Source organism: Balaenoptera ricei, chromosome 4, assembly GCF_028023285.1.
Source record: "Balaenoptera ricei isolate mBalRic1 chromosome 4, mBalRic1.hap2, whole genome shotgun sequence".
NCBI lineage: Eukaryota > Metazoa > Chordata > Mammalia > Artiodactyla > Balaenopteridae > Balaenoptera > Balaenoptera ricei.
The window spans coordinates 159,003,065-159,019,767 of NC_082642.1; the positions used below are offsets into that span (position 1 = coordinate 159,003,065).

At 52.0% G+C, this 16,703-nt stretch overlaps 1 protein-coding gene across 12 annotated transcripts in view; it reads left to right on the forward strand.

Moving 5' to 3' along the window:
• PKNOX1 (PBX/knotted 1 homeobox 1) overlaps window positions 1–10,280 on the forward strand; it is a 44,777-nt gene extending 34,497 nt beyond the window's left edge. For all 12 annotated transcript variants that reach the window (XM_059921655.1, XM_059921658.1, XM_059921648.1 and 9 more), the window contains 3 exons: window positions 2,340–2,416; window positions 4,589–4,761; window positions 7,097–10,280. In XM_059921655.1, coding sequence (XP_059777638.1) covers window positions 2,340–2,416; window positions 4,589–4,761; window positions 7,097–7,308 — 462 coding nt within the window. In that variant the 3' untranslated portion in view covers window positions 7,309–10,280. The remainder of the gene's footprint in view (window positions 1–2,339; window positions 2,417–4,588; window positions 4,762–7,096) is intronic.
• Window positions 10,281–16,703: the final 6,423 nt, after the last annotated feature.

The following is a 16,703-nucleotide window of genomic DNA, read 5'->3' on the forward strand; positions in this document are numbered from 1 at the left end:
GCTCACGTGCCGCGGGAGAATGCGGTCGTCATCGGCAGTGTGACCCCGCCTAGAAGCTGGTCCTAGCGAGGGTCACAAGCAATGGAGAAGTTTAGGGACAGAATGTTACAGTGCTGTTCGTTGCGATGATGGGAAATGGGTTGGTGTGTGAGTTAGGACCTGTCAATTTGATGGAAGTTTGTACAGCGAGTTAACACGATAAGCAAGGGCCAAAAGCACTAGGAAACTTTAGGTACGTGGACATAAGTGAAAAAGCAGAACATACATGTTTCTAAATACATTGTGAGTATTACAACCGATAAATGTGTCTGTAATGTAGTGATTGGACTACAACACAAGTAAGTGATGGAATTGGCTGTTTTCCTGTTAAGTTTCCTTTAATGTTTTAATCATTTCTGAAATAGACCCTGCTCAGAGGTTCAATTAAAATGCCTTTTTTTTTTTTTCCTATGAAGCATCTTCTATGTCTTCTTCTTGACCTCATTTCTCTGAAATACTGTCCTCTCCTTGTAGTTTTCCTGATACTCTAGGCAGCACTTATTACTGTTTTGGTGGGTTTTTTGTTTTGTTTTGTTTTCTGGTTTGTGTACTTGCTTCCTGCCCCCTTTTTATTTTATGAGCTATTCAAAGGACAAGAACAATATTTCTGTTTCCATAAACTCTCCCTTGGGGCCAGATGCTCATCTGTAGAATGGAAGTGAATCACTGTTGGTTAGTGTGAGGAGTCGGACCACTGCTGTTGAGATAAATGCGGTGCTGTCCCATTATCCCCAGAATGCACAGTGCCTTTCCGGACACACTGAGTGTCCCTTACAAACCAGAACGGACCCCACCTCCTTACTTCGTTGGTGCCAGTCACTCCCTGGGGTCCTGGTCGGTGCAAAACAAGGGCCTTCAGCGCGTGCAAGTTTTAGAGTGAATGTCGTACTGGTTTCTACAGGCAGATGGTAACCGACCTTGGAGAAGTTGTGTATTACTGTAGATAGAAATTGTTTTCCTCCGGTACGTCTGTGAATTTTGGTACAAGCATACTGCACTTTATTGCGCTTCTCAGATGTTCGTTTTTCACAAACTGAAGGTTTGTGGCGACCCTGCATGGATCACATCTGTCGGTGCCGTTGTTTCCAACAGTGTTTGCTCACTTCATATCTCTGTGTCACATTTTGGTAATTCTCTCAATATTTCAAACTTTTCCATTATTATTATATTTGATGTGATGATCTGTGCTCAGTCATCTTTGACGTGACTTTTGCAAGAAGATTACAGCTGAAGGCTCAGATGGTTAGCATTTTTTAGCAATAAAGTATTTTTAAATTAAGGTACGTACATTGTTCTATTAGATGTAATGTTACTGCACACTTCGTGGACTACAGTAGAGCGTGAACATAACTTTTATATAACATTTTTGGAAACACAAAAATTCGTGACTCGCTTTATCGCAATATTCGCTTTACTGAGGTGGTCTGGAACTGAACCTGCAGTATTTCCTAGGTGTGTCTGTATTTATTATACTTCTGGCTTTTTCTGAGTGAAATATTTCAGTCATACGTGAAATAAAGAGTAAATAGCAGACACCCCGTCCCCAGCCCTCAGTTCAGTTCTCTGCCGGCCGCACACGCGAGTCTAGCGACGCCATAGGTGACACCTGTGCCTCCCGGTGTCAGCTCGTGCTTGCACTTCCCGTGACAGAAACGTGTCGCCTGAATGTGGCGGCCTGGAGCAGCCCCATCCGCTTCCCGCCTCCTCTTGTTCAGCCGGCCCAGGGTGCGGGGACGGTGTGCGCTGCCCTGCTCCGTTTCCTCGTCGTAAAATTAAGGTGACGACAGCTCTGTGACTGTGAGGAGTCAGTGAATCCCTGTAGGATGTACGGGGGTGACCTGCACGCTCTGTCTTGCTGTGGGTCGAAACTCAGCCATTTATCTGCTTTAAATGGATGCAGTTTACGGTCCTTGAATTACACCTGTGATGTTGATACAAAAGCCAGAGATTGTCTCGGGTGCTTCGAGCAGCACCTGGAGCAGCCCAGGGGCCCCTCTGCGTGCCCCGCGCTCTTCCCTTCGCCGTGGCCTTTGAGCGTGCGGACTCCTGTCTGCGTCACGCCTCTGCCTGGGCTTTCACCAGCTGCTGCAACACCTGTGTTCTTGGGCAGCTGGGAGAAAGGCTTCATTTGTTTTAGGCATTTCTGGAAAAAATGATGAGACTGAAGTTAGGTTTTAGCTACAAGCACCCTTGACACCAGTTTTTACTAACGATTATTTGTGTGCTTCTGTTTTACCAGGATGATCTTGAGTTCCTTTTTAAAAACTGAAGTTCACGGTGACCCTTCTTTTTATTTTCAGCATCCCTACCCGACAGAAGATGAGAAAAAACAGATTGCTGCTCAGACAAATTTGACACTACTCCAAGTTAACAACTGGTAAGCTGTGCCCGCTTTCTGAAATTGTGCTGTCCGCATAACAGAGCACCTGGCAATCCTGACACCAATAAGTAGTAAATTTTGGTTGAAGTATATGAGTTCTTTTAACTAGCATTCCTGTGTTATGAGAGTCTGGAATTGGTGGCAGCCAGGTAAGCATAAATCACACACGCTCTCACCTTAAGTTTTCCATGCTCGATACCCCACTGAGGACCTTTGGCCGACATCCTCCTCCCTCTACTAGAGATGGGTTTCTCCAGGGCGTTAAGCAGCGCCCCTCACCCCAGCCTCCACTCAGAAACACGATGTTTCCGTGCACGAGCTCTTCTGGGCGGTGGACGGCCGGGGTGAGTTCCCCTCACCCCTGGTGGCCCTTCCGCACCCCTCCCACCTTTTGAAACCTGTGTCACTTGTTCAGCCGTGACTCGGGGAGGGAGTCCCATGGCTGGCCGGCTGCGCGGTGGTCCTGCCCCGCAGCAGGCCTCAGGGTCCTGAGAGGGAAGCGTCTCTTTATGAAACACCCTGTTCTGGTTCTTGTGTCACATGTCAGTGTGGACACTTGAACCCTGACCGTGATGGTTTTTCCCTTAAATAAGAGGCGTTCACGTCACGAAGCGGCTTTGAGGTCTAGGTGTGCCCTTGCTTTCTGCTTGGTAGTCATTTGCCTCATTTTTATTTACTTATTATTCAGATGTAGGAACTGATTTCAGGTTAATGAAATTGGCTTGCATAAAAGAAAAGGAAATACAGATTCTACCACTTGTAAACATTGTTATCTTTTCATTTTAACTGTTTAAATTTAAACTTGAAGGTCAGGTGAGTTCCAATATAAATGATAAAATCTTCCATTTGGGGCAATTGTGTATGCAGGAGGTATGCTTTGGCGTTGCATCAAGTATTTCTAGTACCTTGCATTTGGGCCAGTATTTTTCACTTGGGTAGCCATAATAGACCATACTCTCTGAATTATTTCCTGTTAGATCTTTTAGATAGAGTGTTAACAGGAGTTCAAAAGTTTCGAGTACTGTGCGGCTGTGAGTTGTGTAACGTCTTAGCATGTTCTCCGTTATTTTCATGCGGTGCCATGTAGGGACTGTGTCTGGTGTAGCGATAGGTGGATTGAGGGATGCGAGGCGCGGAGGTGCGTCTCTGGATGTTCTGATGCGATTGTCGCCAATCAGCCTTCTCCTCGTATTTATTCCTCATTTGTGGACTCCCTGCCCTTCCCTAAGTTGCTCCTCTGCTGTCTTAACAGAACTGTCTTATCTAGAAGGTTTGACCTCAACTTTTAATTTTGAAATTCATCACAGTTTAAAACATGGCTTTTATAAATTCTAAACTTTCTAAAGTCGTTTAGTTAATATTTGGAGCTATTTTTACCTTTTGTGACTTTCTTTCCTTTTATATTTGCAAAAATTATATCTTGGAGCGAGATTGGACAACACTCATCATTAGCTTATGCCTCTGCCTCGCGGCAGCTTTGACAAAGATGGATAAAGAGACAGATTGAAAGGCGGCAGCGGGGTCCCTTCCCAGGCGGTGCTGGGCCGGCGCTGAGCTGCCGGGGCTGCTGTGACCCTCCCAGTCCTGCTCACGCCCAGCTGCAGGGCCCGGAGATCGACCCTGAACGAAGCTCTGAGGCGCCAGCCCGTTCATCTGTATTATTAGAATATGTCCTAGTGCAATTGTAGACGGTTTTGAATCTTAGGACTTTGAAGTTAGGCAGCCTCAGAGCCGGACATCTGTCCACACTCAGGGCTCGGCCGGGTGGGACCCTCAGGTAAGAGATGCACAGCCTGCAAGGCCTTGGGCGTCACGAGACTGCAGGGTATGTAGTTTTGCTGCTTTGACCTTTCTCTTCCTCAGAGAAAATCATGCCCCACATTCACAACTTTGACAGTATCATCAGTGTCATTATGAATATCAATTTCACAAACGGAATAAATCAATTGACGTGGAAGAAAGGCACCATGGAAGAGTTGGTCTTTATTCAAATGAATTACTTTAAAAACAGCCCTGTTCTCTGGACATTTAGATAATAATGCGTGTCGTTACTCTGAGTGCTTCTTCTAACAGGGAATATGCGTTTCTGCTCGTGTGGTTTGTCAGGTGGGCCTGTTACTGCCTTGGACGGCCTCGGAAAGGCCGTTTTGACCTGTTTCCTGCGCACAGGTTCATCAATGCAAGAAGACGAATCCTGCAGCCGATGTTGGATTCTAGTTGCTCAGAAACTCCAAAAACAAAGAAGAAAACTGCTCAGAACAGACCCGTCCAGAGGTTTTGGCCCGATTCCATCGCCTCAGGAGCCGCACAGCCAGCCGCCAGCGAGCTGACCGTGTCCGAAGGTGGGGACCGGGCCCGGGCCTGTGCCCTCGCAGCCGGTGGGCGGCCGCCGTCCTGGGGGCTGGGGGTGTGTGAGGCCACGAACCAAGGGCAGGCAGTGGTCTTTCTGCATGTGACCATGAGAGAGCGCTGGTCCTGGTGCTTGTTAGGGGCGCAGGTGTGCCCGGGAGAGCCGGGTCCAAGGCCAGTCCCCCGAGGTCCCTCCCGTCTCTTTGTGTCCCTCCTGCTTCAGTGCAGGGAGTGGACGTGTCGTGCGCTCACCGCCTGGCGCTTCACCCTTTATGTCCCTGCGGCCCTCATTCGGCTTTTCTTCTTCCCTTTGACCCCCGTCCCCTCATCACGGGCCACTGTTTCTGTGTTTAGTTGACGAGTATCTTCTGTGTGCGTGAGTTCCTCACACTTCAGGTGGTTGTGTGTGTGTATTTTTAAATGTAATAACTTGTGTTATTATCGCATTCTTACCTTCTCATTCTCTTACTTTTTCCGCTCAGCAGTTTACTGTTATTCAGTTGGGAAAGTTTGGGGCCATTATTTCTTCAAATATATTTTCTGACCTCCCCTCCGCCAGGGGCTCCAGTTGCCCATATGATAGGGCATTATAACCCACAGTTACTGCTGCTTTTTCCAGGATTTTGGATTCTTTTTCTCTGTTTCATCCTGGATAGTTTCTGTTTCTATTTTTAAGCTTCCCCAGTCTTGTGTTCTGTGATGTTTAATCTTCCGCTAATCCTGTCCCTGTGTTTTTCATGTTGGACATTGTCTAGAAACTCCATGTGAGCTTTTGTATCTTTCACGGTCTACTGAAGTTTGGAACAAACAGCACACAGTCACCAGTAACTGTTTTGATGACCTCCTCTGCTAATTGTAACATCTGTCAGCTCTAGGCTGGTTTCTGTTGACTGAATTCTCATTATGGGTTGTTTTCCTGCCTGTTTGCGTGCCTGGTAATCTTTGACTAGAGGTCAGACGTTGTGGGTGTTAGCTTATCGGGGGATGGGTGTTTCCGTGTCGCTCCAGGTCTCCCTGAGCTGTGTTCCAGCAGTTCGGTTACTCGGCACTCTCTGATCCTCTTGTGCTGTGCTTTTGCAATTGGTTCTTGCCTGGTGGTCCCAGCAGTGCTGGTTCCCGGCCTGCTTTTCCCCCTCGGCAGAGGCGGGGCCTGTCAGCGCCCGGCCCGGGGCCTGTGCCTCGGGGTGTGTCCAGTCCAGCTCTGCCGGCTCTGGACACTGTGCTCTGTCATCTTTGGGGCTGATTCTTTTCCCGGCCTCAGTTGTTTCCTGCACACATGCGCTCATCTGTCCTCCGCCAATGCTCAGGGTGTCCCAGAGCTGGGCTGGCCCTGGGCTTGGAATGGGCCCCTCGTGGTATGTGCGTTTAAAGCTTTGGCTTCTTTATTTGGGTTTTGATAGGCAGTGGTTTTACCTTCATACTTAAATCATTTGTATTTTCCGTTTTTGTTTTCCTTTTTAATTCAAGAATTAGTTGGAAAGGTTTTTTTCCTCTCTGTCTCCCCCTCCCTTGCCCCGCTCCTGGAAAAGGCAATACCTATCTCCTGGGGAGGAAGTTCAGGCAAGGATATGCAGTGAGAAGTAGTCTCTCCTCCGCCCTGGCTTCTAATCTTCTCCAGAGACGGCCCTTGGTACCAGTGTCCTGTGGCGGCTCCCAGTGCGTGTCTGCTGCCGTGGTCTGTGCACAGACAAGAATGAATGCATGAATGACTCGTTTCTAAAATCTTCCTAAACATGTTATGCTATATGAATTATATATACCACAGATGACATCCTCTTGCTTTCTTCACCCGTTGGTGCTGTGGAGATTTCTATGGACGGGCACGTGTGACCCACCGTGTGGGCTTCCCTAGCGCCGCGCCGTCCTCGGCCCCGCGTGTTTCATTGGTGTCCCGCTCGCGGGCCCTTGGTGGTCTCCCCTCCTCTGCTGTCGGGCCGGAGGTGCAGGAGCGCGTGTCGCAGGTTCTCCTTCTCCCTCTCAGACTGGCCTGCCTTCCTCTGACCCAGTCCTCCCACCCCGTCTCCCCGCCTGTGTCGTCTCGTGGCCTCTCCCCTGTGTCCTGGGTCTCTTGTCCTCCGTGTGGCACTGGCTTTCGCCCCAGGCGTCTGTGCCCTTTACCGTCCTGACCCTCGGACCCTCCGTAGACTGAGAGCTTAGCCGCGCAGGGTCTGGGGCCCGTCCTAGAGACGGGTCCTTAACTCCCTGCAGACGGTCCCAGGGACGTGCAGGGGGCTTCGCGGGAGGTCGGGCAGCCCGGCCCCACGGGTCGAGGGGTAACGGTTTGCATCCGAGCGCCGATGGCGTGGTGACAGCCGCCTTGTGCCGCAGGAGCCGTCGTGACCATCACCGCGCCCGTGAGCATGACCGTGGACAGCCTGCAGCCCCTGTCGTCGGACGGGGCCACGCTGGCGGTGCAGCAGGTGATGATGGCCGAGCAGAGCGAGGACGACTCGGTGGACAGCACGGGGGACGGCGGGGCGGCGCTGGCGCCCGGCCACCTGGGCGGGCTGGTGCTGGAGAACAGCGACTCCCTGCAGTAGGGCCGCCCGCCCCGCGTTTTATAGTTTGCACAGCAAACATTTTACACAGTTTTATTTCTAATATGTTTTATATGTAGGCATAGAAGAGTGCACTTTTGTATTTCCTAGTAAGCTTCCAGGGCGTCTTTGCTGGTGCAGCGACTTCTTTCAAGGTGTGTGTGTGTGTGTGTGTGCGTGTGTGTGTGTTTTTAAGGAAATTCTTTCAAGGTTTAACGCTAAAAATATGATGAATGACAGACCCCCTCCCCCGCCCCCTGAACCCCTGACTAGGTTAAGGAATAGTGCTGCCGCTTTCTAAACAATGATGCAGTTTCAATTTAGTTCTGTGGTGGAAGCAGGTCTCAGTGGGCTGGTTTACTTGTGGAGCCCGTGGATTAGGAAGAAGCTTCTGCCCCTGAAAACTGCCAGTGCGAGGCGATGACAACACACAGCGATAAACCGCGTGTGACCTGGTGGCGAGTGTACGGCGAGTTAAGTGTGGTTCCGCTCTCTCGTGTTCCGTGAGCCTGTGTCATTTGCTATATGTGAAAAGAAACTCCTATTTTTACCTTGCTGGAATTATTGGATAAAGAGCTATTTTTATAAATTCGCTATGAATTGGGTTATGACTATATCGAGGATAAAATTTCTAGAGGAGAAACAGTACATGCTTACTCTCTCGATTTGGAACGTTCTGAATTGACCAAATTTCACGAACTTGCCCAAAGTTAGCTAGCATTCCATGGTTCTCTGCTATCCCAGGGTAGCAATTTACGTTTACTCCTATAAAAGAAACACCTATTTAATGAAGTTTTGATATCTTCAAATTTTAGTCTAGACGTAAATGCTCAGATTGCATCCTACACTTGATCTTAAACATACATCTAAAGGTACTTGCTAAGTAGAGCTTAGGTAAGTTAAGAAATGGTAGCCAGTGGTCAGTTAAAAGCTCTTACTGACATATTTCAGTCTAATTTAAATTTGACCACAGTTAAATGGTTAGTGTACCATGTTAGCTGGGTGTTGTTTTAGAATTTTTTAGTCAGCCAGATGTTACGTGTAGAATGTTTATGATAAACGAATATAAAGTGTCCTCTATCCCGCTGGCTCAGAGCCGGGGTAAAGAGCAAACCCTCGGCTTTGTTACATGATTAACAAACATCCACTGTGGGAGGGGAACTAGCGGGGCCCGGAGGATGGGGTGACGGGGGCCCTCCTGCCGCCGTGTCTCACGCTGGTCCTGGGGTCGGTGTTCTCTCCTGCACGTGGTTCTTCCCTCTGACTTGATCACGTCAGATCTGGAGTAGTGTTGGGACTTCGGTTCCTGGTGACCAGATGAACCCCAAGAGCAGACTGGGTTTGTTTCGTTGGGTTTTGATTTGTTTCCATTGGTTTGCTTTCAAGTGGGGCTTTTTCTCAGAGAGGAAACAGAGCCCCTGGTTTCACGGAGGAAATCTTGGTGTAACCGTCAAGCTCAGCGCACTTCTCAAGGACAGTCTTATGGTCGGGAAGGTCGCCAGTTCCTGAGAAGCAGTGACAGTGAGTGGTGTGGACCAAGGCTACATGGCGGGTGTTTTGAGCTGGTGCAGGTTGTTTTCTGGAACTGACTTTCCCCCCCGAAATTGTTAATAATTAAAGTTACTCACAGGAGAGCACTTCCTAGGTAGCTCAGAAGGAAGCAAGAAACACACAGAAATTTCTTTTAAAATATTTCAGGAGATTTAAAAGAAAAACTTGATTCTCGACTCTTTTGGGGGAGAAAATAACATTTTAAAGCAGCTATTGCGTTCCTCATTTGTAAACAATTTCAAATATTTTAAGTCAAGTCTACACCAGTTTAAAAGATCATTTGAAGTCCAACGAAGTTGGAATTTAAGACGAGGCCCTGTGGAAGCCGGCCAGCCCCTCCCTCCTCCCTCCCTCCCTCGCCTCCCCCCGCCCCCCCTTCCCTCTGCCCTTGGGCTCAGATCAGTGACCGCGGCAGGTGGTCGCTCCAGGTCAGCGTTTCTCCGCAGCAGAAATCCTGTCCCGGGGGTTCGTGCCGCACAGGCCGCGGCAGCGCTTACGCGGGGCCGCGTGGGGGTCCAGCCGTCGGTGCCCGGGGTCTCGGCCACACTCCCTCCAGCCGAAGTCTGCGTCCTGCTCGCCACATTCAGAGGACAAGGATGAAGATCATTCGAGAGAGGGCGCTCTGGACACAGCCTGAGGTTCCTTTAAGCTCTTCCCATGAGTAACTAAGGGGATTTTAAACAACCTGACAGGCAGACTGTTCACCGCCGCCCGGCGTATTGGTGGTCAGTTGGTACCTAATAAATACCCGTTTTCCAGCCCTCGGATTTTTGAGAGCATCTGTGAGAGCACGACCCCGTTGAGCTTTCATTTTAAATGAACAAGTTCGATCCTGACTTTGCTTTTGTTAAATTGTTTCCCTGTGAAGGATGCTTTTGACGGTGGTTTAGACCCAGGTTAAGCGTGATGTGTCACCTGCTGCTCAGCTCGTGAGCCGGTAGCGGACGGCTGGGCCATGCCCCGGCCACGCTCCAGCTGCTGCACTAACGGAGCTTTCCGTGTTTCGATTCCAGAAATAAGACAGTGTAAGCATTTATCCAGTGTGCAAAGTGCGATGGGCCCCGACCCCAGCTCGCTCACAGACCACAGAGCCCTGATGCTGGAACCTCAGCCCCGAGGGTTCCGGGAGTAATCTCTGCATAACCTGCCCGTGACCCGACTCTTACCTGGGTGAGAAAGTGTTGGAGCACTTTTTCTTTTAGACAAGCTCAGACATCCCCGGAAGGTGAGAACGGCCCACCTCTGGCAGTTAGGGACAGAAATAACTCCGCCATCCTCCCCTGTTTTAGTTCTGTTTGGTCTATGAACTGACAATCTTTAAATGTGAATACTGTAACAATTGTTTTCTTGGATTGTTGTCTTTGAAAGGGATTTTTGTGAAGCAACTGATTTATCAAAGCAAAAAAATTAAAAACAGAAACATGCTTCATGGACGTTTTATTTTCTAAAGCTCGTGTCACCGCAGCTGCTTTTCCATTTTAAGAACAACATTCAGATGTTGACATGTTTGCTGGTGGCACTTGGGGTCCGTCGTGACCCCCGCACAGTCTTAAAATTAGGATTGCACCGCCCTGGCGCATTCAGGCCCATTTACATTTTCAAGAATCTTTTCTAAGTTTCTTCAGGTCGTCATTGGTTTTCCAGGAGAAAAATTGCAAAGTTTTTATTTGTTTTTTATTGTAGTTCACCACAAATCTAATTATTTTGATAGTAATGAGAAAATGATTCATTAGTAAGGTACTGCCTTCGATAGTTCATGTTGTCACATTACCCGCCAGAGCAGTTCCTGGACATACTGAAGCGGGGGGGGGGGGGGGGGGGCGTCCATTAAAACACTGTCAGAGAGTTTTAACTCCCAAACCGTTTATACTTACAAGCTACAGCCAGCAGACTTCAGTAATTTTTTAAAGTGCATCTGAAATCGTGAACTTGGCTGGAATGAGGAGTGACAGCTATGAAATGTGTTGCGCCAAGACCTTGTTCTGACCCATTTGACAGAAAAAGGGAGTCACCCTCTTCTCTCTCCAGCTCTTTTTCGGTCAGAGGTGAGAGGGTAGGCGTGAAACTTCACCAGGTGAGGCCTTGGCTCAGCCCTGGGCCCCTCTAGGCTTCAAGTGCTTCATTTGTAAATGGGAAGAAGTTGGTTTATAAAAGGAAGAAATTGGTTTATAAGATTTGGTCTAGGGGGCTTCCCTGGTGGCGCAGTGGTTGAGAGTCTGCCTGCCAATGCAGGGGACACGGGTTCGAGCCCTGGTCTGGGAAGATCCCACATGCCGCGGAGCAACTAGGCCCGTGAGCCAGAATTGCTGAGCCTGCGCGTCTGGAGCCTGTGCTCCACAACAAGAGAGGCCGCGATAGTGAGAGGCCCGCGCACCGCGATGAAGAGTGGCCCCCGCTTGCCGCAACTAGAGAAAGCCCCTCGCACAGAAACGAAGACCCAACACAGCCATAAATAAATAAATAAAAATAAAGGAATTCCTTTAAAAAAAAAAAAGATTTGGTCTAGCTCAAAGTAATACTTGATGAATAAAATTCTATCTAGAGAAAGGTGAGTGAATAAGTAATGAGCTAGCAAATCGTGAAAATAAGAACTGAATTTGGACCAAATATTCAGTGTTTTGCATTTTGTTGCATTATGAGATGTCCTAAATAATGTATGTATTATGTTTAGCCCACGTGCTGTGTTATATATACTCTTAAGAAGGAATTCTTAGCACAAGTTAGTTTTGCCCTTTTACAAACAGATTCTCTTATTTTCATTAAGACCTAAGGTCTCCGTACCATTTTAAAATGTAAATTTGCAAAACAGTAGAGCTATAGCTTAATCACTTAATGAATGCTGGCCTAGGGGGCGGGCCCCTCAGCCTGCGGCTGTGAGCCTGCTCTGCTCGTGACCCTGACCCCCAGCCCAGGCCGGGACTCTGCAGAGGAGGGTCCAGGACTGTCTCAGCTCAGCAAGATCTCTCCCAGCTCTTCCCTGTTAGTCTATAAAGGACTAGTTAGTGTTGCTTAATGAAATAATTTGGTCAGTATTTTACATACAAATAGTATTGAGAAGGCATTTCTCGCACAGATGTTTCCATTTGTTTAAACGAACCCAAGAGTGCAGCCTATAAAAGCCAACAATGGCATTAATATACAGGGATAAATCAGGAATTCTTTTATCCCAGTGTCTTTGAAAAGGAACATTTCAGTGATGTTGATGGCTCTAGGTGCTTACACATTCTTAGAAAATGGTTGGTAGAAAAAAATCAGGTACATTTAAAAAATATTTCGCTTTATGTTAACTCAGTTTTTTTTTTTTTTTTTTTTGATATTAACACCGCAGTCAATCCAAGTAAGTGGTGAAGCCCTTCGTAGTTTATGCTCTCAGTGTAGACCTGAGTTTTCCAGCCAGAGAGTTCTGTTGCAGGAGGACAGCCCTGAAGCTGCAGGAGATGCTCCCCGGCCTCGAGCCAGAGAAGCCAAGGAAGGGGTGTTTCCAGGAGGAGCCGAGTGTGGAGGACGTGGGACGGGGCCCCTGGCGCTTTGATGAGAGCAGCCTCAGGGACGCCGGGCCGAACCAGGCGGCCGGGCTCCCGGGGCCGGTGGCCACGAAGCCAGCGGAAGCTAATGGAGGGGCTCACCGTCGTTACCACAGGGCGAGGAGGACCTACGAGGCCGAATGCATGAGTCAGAGGACGAGCCCTGGTGGATGCGGCCAAATCAAAAGGGCGACAGCCTGGACCGCCGACAGGCGACACTCGGGAAGAAACGCTTCTCCCTCGCTTTCTTTGTTAACATCTAAAGCTGACAAGGAGTTCATACTGAGGGTAAAGGGAGAATTCTTGGAAATCAAAAGAAAATGGCAGAGGATCTTAAGTCAGTTCCCTGAAAGGAAAACCCGTGCAGCCAACAAACATGTGAAGACGTTGTGGGCCTCACCCCCATCAGAGGCTAAATCAGGACCACGACGAGACTGCCCCTTGCCCGGCAGAAGTCAGGAAGGTGGCACCGAGTGTGGCAGCATCGCTGGGACGGCCGTCGCGGAGCCCTGGCGGTCCCCAAGGAGATGGGGCTGGACTCTGGTCCTACAGGCTCTGCCGGAATAACTCTGCAGGGTCACGTGAGGACCTGCCGAGGTGCCCGCGGGCAGGAGTCACGGAAGCGCCCCGGGGGTCCCTGCCAAGTGGAGCGGCCGTGCGGTCCGGGCTCGGGCAGCGACGGGCGGCACGTGGACACTCTCGGGGCAGGTTCTGAGGACGAGGGGTTGTCTTCTCTTTGCCGCGTGTCTCATGATACGTGACCGAATGCCGGACACTTTTTGTAGAACAGCAGAGACCAAAGCCGAGAGGCCTCGCGCGCGGAAGTGGGCGCAGCCAGCGGCAGGCTCGCGGCGCGGGGCAGAGTCCGTCTGTTGGGCCCTCGTGCTGGGTTTGGGGTTTAGTTTTGTCGCTGCTTCCGTGGCCTTCAGACTCCTCCTGCCAGAGGCTCTCCGTCCGTGTTCCTGCCCGGCCTCCAGCTTTCTGCCGGCCCTGGGGCGGGGTGGGAGGTGGGGGGGAGGGGGCGTGCCTCTCGTCTCTGTCCCCCCCCACCCCACCCCCGCCCCCCAGGTGGAGGCAGGTGTTCTCCTGGTCCAGGCTCGGTCGCAGGCAGGTCTTGCGTCCTGGGGCCCAGGGGTCAGCCTTTCCAGCCATCCTGCCCCCCTCCCGCCTCTGCCGCAGCCTCTGCCTCGTGTCTGGGTGGGGTTTGGGGTTTGGGGTTTGGGGGCGTGTCCCTGGGGCTGAGAGGCTTCTCTGCTCCTCCCCAGAAGCGGCAGCCTTCACCTGGGTGGGGTCGGGGGGTCGTCCCTCCCCCGCTGGATTAAGGCTTTGCTTCGAAGGAGGGGAGGGTCAGGGTGGTGGGCGGCGTTTCACGCCTGCTCCCCCGGGGCACCGGGCTGGGTTGGGGGGGAGGTCTCCAGCCCCTGCCCTGCTCCCCGGCACACGTGGGAGAGAACGCTCGCCGGCCGAGGTGGTGCCCTTCGCGGCTGGGCTGCCAGCTATGCCAAAGGGGAACCAGGCTGCAGCCCCGCCTCCCGCCTTGGGGGGCTTGTCCCTCTTTGGGATTCAGTCAACTGCTCGCCTTGCAACCGCAGCTCTCTGAGCTCAAGCAGAATTAAAGATGTTGTAGATTATCCACTTTTTCTCCTTGACAGGCTGTGAAGTGTTCTCGTGGCCTCTACATCCAAAATGCAACTGGGGCCCCAAAGTGATTACTGAAGACAAGATTTTACGATCTGTTTGAGTGGAGAAAAAGGAAGTGGAACCAGACCTATTTCACCATTTAGGCACATGGGAAATGTACAAAACGCTGTTTTTCAAGGATACGTATCTTTCCAAATGTCCCAGGGAGGACGCCTGGGAGGGAGGGGGGAGGGCAGGCGTTAGGAGTGGGTCCTGAGGATGAGCCCATCTCAGATGAGGTGGGGCCTTGTCCAAACGGGGTCGGAGTGCACAACGAGCTCTCTGCACCGCAGGTCAGGAATTAAAAGTGGGAATCGGGAGTGGGAAGAACTGTGCCTAGAGACTGTTTTTACTGGGAATTTAAGGGGCCGTTCGGGCGCCTCCCACCTTACTGTTGAGCGACCTAAAGCCGTTCCCGTCCTGATTCTTTTCCCGGCAGTGTTTGTTCGCGGCCAGCCTTGGGGTCTCTACAGGTTAATTTCCCCACAGTGGCCACAGCAGTCTTTCCGGGCCCATGTGCTCTTCTAGAACTTTGTCCATCAAGCAAGTCCCCTTCTCTAGAAACTGGGTGAGGTCTGCCTCCGCCCTGACGTCAGGCAGGATGCGTGTCTGTGACGCTGGTGACTGAGGTTAGAAGAAAAGTGGACCGCGTCCTCTCGGCGCGGTACCACTCGGGACGCGTGCCCTTGTAAGGAAGCCCAGGCCACGTGCAGAGCTTCCAGCCACGGCATCAGCCTCCTGCCACGCACAGGCGGGTGGCCTCGCAGACGCTGGGAGCTGCGCTGTGAGGTGGGGCAGCTGCTCGACGTGGGAAGTGTGAGCAGATAGGTGTCGTCGCTGCCCGATGCTGCTGGAGGTGCCTACCTGGGCAGCCTCGGTGCCCGCGCGCCGCGGTGCCCTGCCTTCGCGGGGCCCCTTCTCCCTCACCACGTCAGGCACTGTGGACCCAGAAGACAGTGAGCCACGTCGATTTTGATGCCGGTCTGGATCCAATCACTGACCTTCCCCCCACTTTGATACTGGGCCCGAGAAGAGGCACTGAGAGGGGCTCGAAGGGCCCATCTTGCCAGGGACGCCGCCCTCCAGCCAGTCACCTGCCTTGCCCAGGGTGCGGAGCTTACATTTGGCCCTGCGGTGGTGTCTTCAGCGAGGACAGGCATCCGGGGCTGTGCGGCGAGGGGCTCTGCTTCCCACCCGCTCCCCTCCCGACTGGTGTGCTTGTCACTCAACCCTGCCTGCTGAGAGCCTCCCGGCCACGCCCTGCCTGGGACACTCCCGACCTGATGGAGGAGGTGGATGTGGCGATCCCCACGTGGGCTGGCCCGGTCCCACCGGGGCACATGGCTGGGCTCGATCACGGAAGCCGGAGGCGTTCATGAGAAGGCTGAGCCGTAGACTGCAGAGATAGACCAGTCCTGTCACTAACACGCACAAGAAACGCGCCAGCTGCAAATCAGGTGTCCCTAGGACGAAGGCTTTAGGGCCTTGTTTAAATAACGGCCCGTCTGTAACGAGCAGCCTGTGCGTCCTGGCGATTAAGTGCCGCTGCGTCTCTGAAGCAATGATGCGTGTTCTCGAACAGCCGACGGCTGCACAAATGCGCACGCGGCCGCCCTCCACGAACCCCCCAGTGCCTGCCTTGCCCAGGAGGCTCCACCTGCTGCAGTGGCGGCCGCAGCGACCGGGGCTGCGGGCTGCCCGTCCCGCGAGGTCACGTGCCCGGCCCAGGACGCAGGCACCGAGGGCTTGGCTGAGCCCAGGCCCCTCCCCGGGTGGGGGAGTCACTGCCGCCCCCATCCCCAACGTCATGGCTGCAGGGAGGGGATGGAGGCTGGGAGAGCCCCTCAGCAGCGTCCAGGACCCCGGCTTCCTCCTCCTGTCCTGCCCTGGGGGCTCCCGCAAGACGCCGGGCCGGGCAGGAAGCAAGGAGACGCGCTGCCTCCGCGGGGGCCCACCCGGCGTCGTGTTCCGCTTGCTGCGGCATCGCACGTGGAGGGGGTGGAGCTGACGGTCCCACAGCGCTTCCTCGTCTCCCCCCAGGTGCTCCCCTTCGGAGTGTGTTCGTCCCCTCGGGGCTCATCAACGGGCCTTTGACGGTTCTGATAGTCTTCCAGTGTCAACACGTGGTTCATCCATCTCTCCCTTTCTTTACAGTTGTAAACCTCTAAGTACATACGTGTTCCAAAAAACTGCACTCTTCACTTTTCCCCACCCAGTTAAGTTAAAAATAGCTGACATGTGTTTGTTATTATTACACAATACTGAAATTCTAACTTAATTTTAAATTTCAAAAAAATTAGAGAACTTAAAAAGTTCTGAGGAGATCGACTCACAAACACACACCGCCCGCCCGCCTTGCCCACGGTGCTGGTCTTCGTAACTCAAGGGCAGGACTCCTGGACTCGAGGGAGGCATGTTCACTGGCAGAGCCCACGCGAGCGTCCTGCCCGGGGGACCCTGGGGGGCCCTTGGGGGCACACTGAGCCGTCTGAGCAAAGCTCCAGTTCCACGGCCAGCTTTTAGGGACCCCGGGGGGGGGACCAGTCTCTGCGGCAGGGCCAGCCTGCATACAGAAGCGACCCCATCACGCCCACTGGCTCTCCCCAGCGCCCAGACGCCGGGCTGTCTCTCCCTGCCTGGCCT